The 1,398-nt window shown below is 33.4% G+C and overlaps 1 pseudogene across 1 annotated transcript in view; it reads right to left on the bottom strand.

Annotated features, from left to right (window-relative positions):
• Nucleotides 1-432, bottom strand: part of TEOVI_000216700:pseudogene — a 521-nt pseudogene extending 89 nt beyond the window's left edge. The window contains 3 exon segments of the mRNA in view: nucleotide 1; nucleotides 3-377; nucleotides 379-432. The exon segment at nucleotide 1 is cut by the window's left edge and continues 89 nt beyond it. Of these exon segments, the coding sequence occupies nucleotide 1; nucleotides 3-377; nucleotides 379-432 (430 nt within the window).
• Nucleotides 433-1,398: the final 966 nt, after the last annotated feature.

Below are 1,398 nucleotides of genomic sequence, written 5' to 3'. Positions count from 1 at the left end.
ACAGGTAAAATAATAACATCCTGGTTTAACTCCGCTTCTTCTCCAATAACATTTCTAGGCTCGCAATTGTTATTTGTATGAGGTGAAAGTGCATAAACAATAAGCAACTTCCCACTAAAATTATTTGATTTCCTCGCCACTTGGGGATAACTCCAACACGTTTCTTTCTGTAAACTCCTCCTCCTAAATCTCTCATCATTATCTACGGAAGGAATGCCAACCACGACTAAATAATTTTCAGTTCTCTAAATCCTTCTAACATCTTTCGAAACAAAGTGCATACACTCATTCTCAACAATCTCTAGTGAAATGTCTTCTTTACTAAACAAACTGTATAGTGACAAAAGTAAATTAATCCACATAACAATAAAAGATAAACAGCCTATAGTCACATAAATACATCTTATACACTTCACAACGTACTATCGTCATACTAATAAAGACAATGAAAATCTTATAAAATCGTAAAAGCCATCAATAAGGGAAGTGAAGTGCACAGAGAACATGATTAGGTGAGAGAACAGTGTTTTCATATGTAAGTAATACCTTTATATTGTTATAATATAGCTGTTAAGTTGTTTATTTTCAGTTTTTGCAGCTTACCTTCAAGAGCGGATTTACTTTTTTGTCTTTTAAAATTAGCTTTAGACACACCTACGTCATAAAACTACGTGGTTTCAGCTGCTCTTTACGCTCACAGATCCTTCTATGCATTTTTATGTGGATTACAGTCGCTACTCTTATTGGCGGGTTGTTATGTACCAAGAATATCACTAGCTTCCTGTGATTATTATCCAACCATAAGTTTTTATTGCGGTTATCCCATCTGTATTATCTGTGAATTACTGCTTCTGTTCGTTATAGCATATATGTAGCAGCATATATCCATATCTGTGTGAAGTCGGTGCACTATTTACTACTGTTTAGCTTTTGTTTTGTCTCACGCCATAACCCTTTGTGTTTTTACATTTGTTATTTCCTTTCTTCCTTTTCATCTTCTGCTTATATTACTGTGGATAACGTATCGACTACATTTGGGTTATACACTGCATCCTGTTTATTTATTGTTTCCCCCTTTTAATCTTATTTTTTATAGCTATGGCCACTGTCATATTTGTCTTTGAAAAAGCGGATCTTATCTCCTCTTCCCTCTGTTGTCTGTGTTATAATTAATAATATTCTTCGTGTTTTCATTCACTCTCTGTTACACTAGTCATTTCACCCACTACTTAGCCAAATGTAACCTTTTCATTGCTTCATTTTATGCTACATTGGAATTGCATTTACTATTTACCTACTCTTATTATAATATTCGTATATACACAATGACAATACTCTAATGTCATAATTATTATCCTTACTGTTGCTATTGCTAACCTAACTACTATCGATAAAGTA

This window comes from Trypanosoma equiperdum (assembly GCF_001457755.1).
Source record: "Trypanosoma equiperdum strain OVI genome assembly, contig: ctg_519, whole genome shotgun sequence".
In the NCBI taxonomy this organism is placed as follows: Eukaryota; Euglenozoa; class Kinetoplastea; order Trypanosomatida; family Trypanosomatidae; genus Trypanosoma; species Trypanosoma equiperdum.
The sequence above is the reverse complement of the archived record's forward strand: the minus strand, read 5'-3'. Positions and strand labels throughout refer to the sequence as shown.